The 5000-nt window shown below is 51.0% G+C and overlaps 1 protein-coding gene across 1 annotated transcript in view; it reads left to right on the top strand.

The window, feature by feature from the left end:
• Window positions 1-5000, top strand: part of LOC129693407 (neuroligin-1-like) — a 91802-nt gene that overhangs the window by 48682 nt on the left and 38120 nt on the right. The window contains exon 3 of the mRNA XM_055630233.1: window positions 1148-1297. Coding sequence (XP_055486208.1) covers window positions 1148-1297 — 150 coding nt within the window. The remainder of the gene's footprint in view (window positions 1-1147; window positions 1298-5000) is intronic.

Below are 5000 nucleotides of genomic sequence, written 5' to 3'. Positions count from 1 at the left end.
ACTAAACATGCAGCGTGGAAACAGGCCCTTTGGCCCATCTTGCCCACCCCGACCAACATGCCCCATCTACACCAGTCATAGAGTGATACAGTGTGGAATTATGTTATTCCACACAGTATGTTAGCTTTCATTGCAAAAGGATTTGAGTATAGGAGCAGGGAGATTCTACTGCAGTTGTACAGGGTCTTGGTGAGACCACACCTGGAGTATTGCGTACAGTTTTGGTCTCCAAATCTGAGGAAGGACATTATTGCCATAGAGGGACTGCAGAGACGGTTCACCAGACTGATTCCTGGGATGTCAGGACTGTCTTATGAAGAAAGACTGGATAGACTTAGTTTATACTCTCTAGAATTTAGAAGATTGAGAGGGGATCTTATAGAAACTTACAAAATTCTTAAGGGGTTGGACAGGCTAGATGCAGGAAGATTGTTCCCGATGTTGGGGAAGTCCAGGACAAGGGGTCACAGCTTAAGGATAAGGGGGAAATCCTTTAAAACCGAGATGAGAAGAACTTTTTTCACACAGAGAGTGGTGAATCTCTGGAACTCTCTGCCGCAGAAGGTAGTTGAGGCCACACAGTTCTTTGGATATATTTAAGAGGGAGTTAGATGTGGCCCTTGTGGCTAAGGGGATCAGGGGGTATGGAGAGAAGGCAGGTATGGGATACTGAGTTGGATGATCAGCCATGATCATATTGAATGGCGAATGGTGCAGGCTTGAAGGGCCGAATGGCCTACTCCTGCACCTAATTTCTATGTTTCTATGATAGTGTTAGTGTGCGGGGATCGCTGGTCGGCGCGGACCCAGTGGGCCGAAGGGCCTGTTTCCGCGCTGAATCTCTAAACTAAACATGCAGCGTGGAAACAGGCCATTCGGCCCATCTTGCCCACCCCGACCAACATGCCCCATCTACACCAGTCATAGAGTGATACAGTGTGGAAGAAGGCCTTAGGCCCAACTTCACCACCAACGTGCCCCATCTACACCAGTCATAGAGTGATACAGTGTGGAATTAGGCCATTCAGCCCATCTTGCCCACCCCGACCAACGTGCCCCCATCTGCGGTAGTCGACGTGTCTTGGAAGCGAGCGTGTTCCTAACCCCCCCTCCCCCCCGCCTTGGCGCGCTGCTCTCTCTCTTGCAGACATCCGGGATAGCGGCCCCAAGCCCGTGATGATGTTCGTGCACGGGGGCTCGTACATGGAAGGCACGGGGAACATGTTTGAGGGGAGCGTGCTGGCCAGCTATGGCAACGTCATCGTGGTGACCATCAACTACCGACTGGGCGTTCTTGGTAAGTCCAACGGCAGCCATTTTGTACGGCAGAGGCCTGTACTCACTGGAGTTTAGGAGCGGGGGATGCGGGGGAGGGGAGGGGTGGAAGTGGGAGTGGGGGTGAGGGCCACTCACTCATTGCAACTTACCAAACAGCGAAAGGCCTGGATAGAGTGGATGTGGAGAGGAGGATGTTTCCACTAGTGGGAGAGTCTAGGACCAGAGGGCACGAAGAACGGAGACGAGGAAACATTTTTTTCTCACAGAGAGTTGTGAGTCTGTGGAATTCTCTGCCTCAGAGGGCGGTGGAGGCCAGTCCTCTGGATACTTTCAAGAGAGAGCTAGATAGGGCTGTTAAAAATAGCGGAGTCTGGGGATATGGGTGGAAACATAGAAACATAGAAATTAGGTGCAGGAGTAGGCCATTCGGTCCTTCGAGCCTGCACCGCCATTCAATATGATCATGGCTGATCATCCAACTCAGTATCCTGTACCTGCCGTCTCTCCATACCCACTGATCCCTTTAGCCACATGGCCCACATCTAACTCCCTCTTAAATATAGCCAATGAACTGTGGCCTCAACTACTTTCTGTGGCAGAGAATTGCAGAAGGCAGGAACGGGGCACTGATTGGGGATGATCAGCCATGATCACATTGAATGGCGGTGCTGGCTCGAAGGGCCGAATGGCCTACTCCTGCACCTATTGTCTATTGTCACAGCCTCAGAATTAAAGGACGTCCCTTTAGGAAGGAGATGAGGAGGAATTTCTTTAGTCAGAGGGTGGTGAATCTGTGGAATTCTTTGCCACAGACGGCTGTGGAGGCCACAAGTCAGTGGATATTTTTAAGGCAGAGATAGATAGATTCTTGATTAGTGCGGGTGTCAGGGGTTATGTGGAGAAGGCAGGAGAATGGGGATTGAGAGGGGATCTTATAGAAACTTACAAAATTCTTAAGGGGTTGGACAGGCTAGATGCAGGAAGATTGTTCCCGATGTTAGGGAAGTCCAGGACAAGGGGTCACAGCTTAAGGATAAAGGTGAAATCCTTTAAAACCGAGATGGGAAGAACTTTTTTCACGCAGAGAGTGATGAATCTCTGGAACTCTCTGCCACAGAGGGTAGTTGAGGCCAGTTCATTGGCTATATTTAAGAGGGAGTTAGATGTGGCCCTTGTGGCTAAGGGGATCAGGGGGTATGGAGAGAAGGCAGGTACGGGATACTGAGTTGGATGATCAGCCATGATCATATTGAATGGCGGTGCAGGCTCGAAGGGCCGAATGGCCTACTCCTGCACGTAATTTCTATGTTTCTATGTTAATGGGGTTGGAAGGGAGAGATAGATCAGCCGTGATTGAATGGCGGAGTGGATTTGATGGACCGAATGGCCTAATTCTACCCCGATCGCGTATGATCTTATGATCTCTTGCGTATGGCACCAGGATACTTTGCCAATCGGGGCTGTGCTTAGGTATGGCAAAGTGCGACTGGACTATTTGTGCGGGATGCGTTTGTCGGCGCTGGGCCAGTACTCGCTGGAGTTTAGTCGGGTGAAAGGGGGGAGGGGGACTTCATTGAAACTTACCCGAACAGTGAAAGGCCTGGATAGAGTGAATGTGGAGAGGATGTTTTCACTGGTGGGATAGTCTAGGATTGCTAGACTCTCCCACCAATTGCATCTTCTCCCCGTGACCTGCGTGGGTTTGCTCCGAGATCTTCGGTTTTCACCAACACTCCAAAGATGTGTGGGTTTGTATGTTAATTGGCTTGGTGCATGTGTGTAAATTGTCCCCAGTGTTAGTGTGCGGGGATCGCTGGTCGGCACGGACTCGGTGGGCCGAAGGGCCTGTTTCCGCGCTGTATCTCTAAACAAAAACCGCACGCAACGCTCTGAAGCGTGGCCTGACCAAGGACCTTTAGAGCTCCGGATAGACACACAGTGCTGGAGTAACTCAGCGGGTCTGGCAGCATCTCTGGAGAAAAGGAATAGGCGACGTTTTTCGGGTTGAGACCCTTCTTCAGACTGAACCGCGACTTCATATGTTTACAGGAGCAGAATTAGGCCATTTTGCCCATCAGGTCTCAGATTCAGATTCAGATTCAGATTCAGATTCAATTTTAATTGTCATTGTCAGTGTACAGTACAGAGACAACGAAATGCATTTAGCTCTCTCCCTTGAAGAGCGACATAGCAAACGATTTGAATAAAAAATAATAAGTGTCCGGGGGGGGGGGGTGATTGGCAGTCACCGAGGTACGTTGTTTAGTAGAGTGACAGCCGCCGGAAAGAAGCTGTTCCTCGACCTGCTGGTTCGGCAACGGAGAGACCTGTAGCGCCTCCCGGATGGTAGGAGGGTAAACAGTCCATGGTTGGGGTGAGAGCAGTCCTTGGCGATGCTGAGCGCCCTCCGCAGACAGCGCTTGCTTTGGACAGACTCAATGGAGGGGAGCGAGGAACCGGTGATGCGTTGGGCAATTTTCACCACTCTCTGCAATGCCTTCCGGTCGGAGACAGAGCAGTTGCCATACCATACTGTGATGCAGTTGGTAAGGATGCTCTCGATGGTGCAGCGGTAGAAGTTCACCAGGATCTGAGGAGACAGATGGACCTTCTTCAGTCTCCTCAGGAAGAAGAGACGCTGATGAGCCTTCTTGATCAGAGTAGAGGTATTGTGGGTCCAAGAGAGGTCATCGGAGATGTTGACTCCCAGGAACCTGAAGCTAGAAACACGTTCCTAGGTCTATACTCCACCCAAGGTTTCCGTCCGCTTCCCGGAGGTTGCAGGTGGTTGCCGGAGGTTGCAGGTAGTGGAAGCAGGTCGGCAGACTGACCAAAACCTCCGGGAACCGCACGGAAACCTTGGGTGGGGCGCAAAGTCTCCAGAGGTTTCCGTTCAGGTTTCCTAAGTGGGACAGGGGCATAACGCTATCCTGCACGCACTAGGGGGCAATTTACACTTATACCAAGACAATTAACCCGAAGATCTCGGAGGAAACACACACTGGTCACGGGGAGAACGTGCAAACTCCGCACAAGCAGCACCCGTAGTCGGGTTCGAACCGCGAGGCAGCAACTCCACCGCTGTGCCACCCTGCCGCCCCTTTTCATAGAAACATAGACAATAGGTGCAGGAGTAGAGGCCATTCGGCCCTTCGAGCCTGCACCATTCGCCATTCAATATGATCATGGCTGATCATCCAACTCAGTATCCCATTCCTGCCTTCTCTCCATACACCCTGATCCCTTTAGCCACAAGGGCCACATCTAACTCCCTCTTAAATAAATCGCCAATGAACTGTGTGGCCTCGACTACCTTCTGTGGCAGAGAGTTCCACAGATTCACCACTCTCTGTGTGTGTGAGAAAAAATGTTTTTCCCATCTCGGTCCTAAAGGATTTCCGCCTTATCCTTAAAAACAAGGGGCAATCTCTGGAGAACATGGATGGGGCAGTCCCGACCCCGATCCATCACCAGTCCACATACTCCAGAGATGCCCGCCCGAGTTACTCCAGCACTCCAGCGTTATTTTTTTGTTAAAGACGAATCTGCAATTCCTCGTTTTTTGTCTGTTCTAAAGCCTCCTGTAAGGTGGGTGGAGGGGGAGACCAGAACTATCCCCACCCCCCCCCTCATTTTTCAGGGTGTGGGCTGCAAGGAAAACAAGTTTAGAAAGATTTTATTCAATGCCAATGGAGGAGAATTAGTGAAAGGGACTCTGAGGG

This window comes from Leucoraja erinacea, unplaced genomic scaffold (assembly GCF_028641065.1).
Source record: "Leucoraja erinacea ecotype New England unplaced genomic scaffold, Leri_hhj_1 Leri_281S, whole genome shotgun sequence".
NCBI classification, from domain to species: domain Eukaryota; kingdom Metazoa; phylum Chordata; class Chondrichthyes; order Rajiformes; family Rajidae; genus Leucoraja; species Leucoraja erinaceus.
This window is presented reverse-complemented; position numbering and strand designations above follow the sequence as displayed.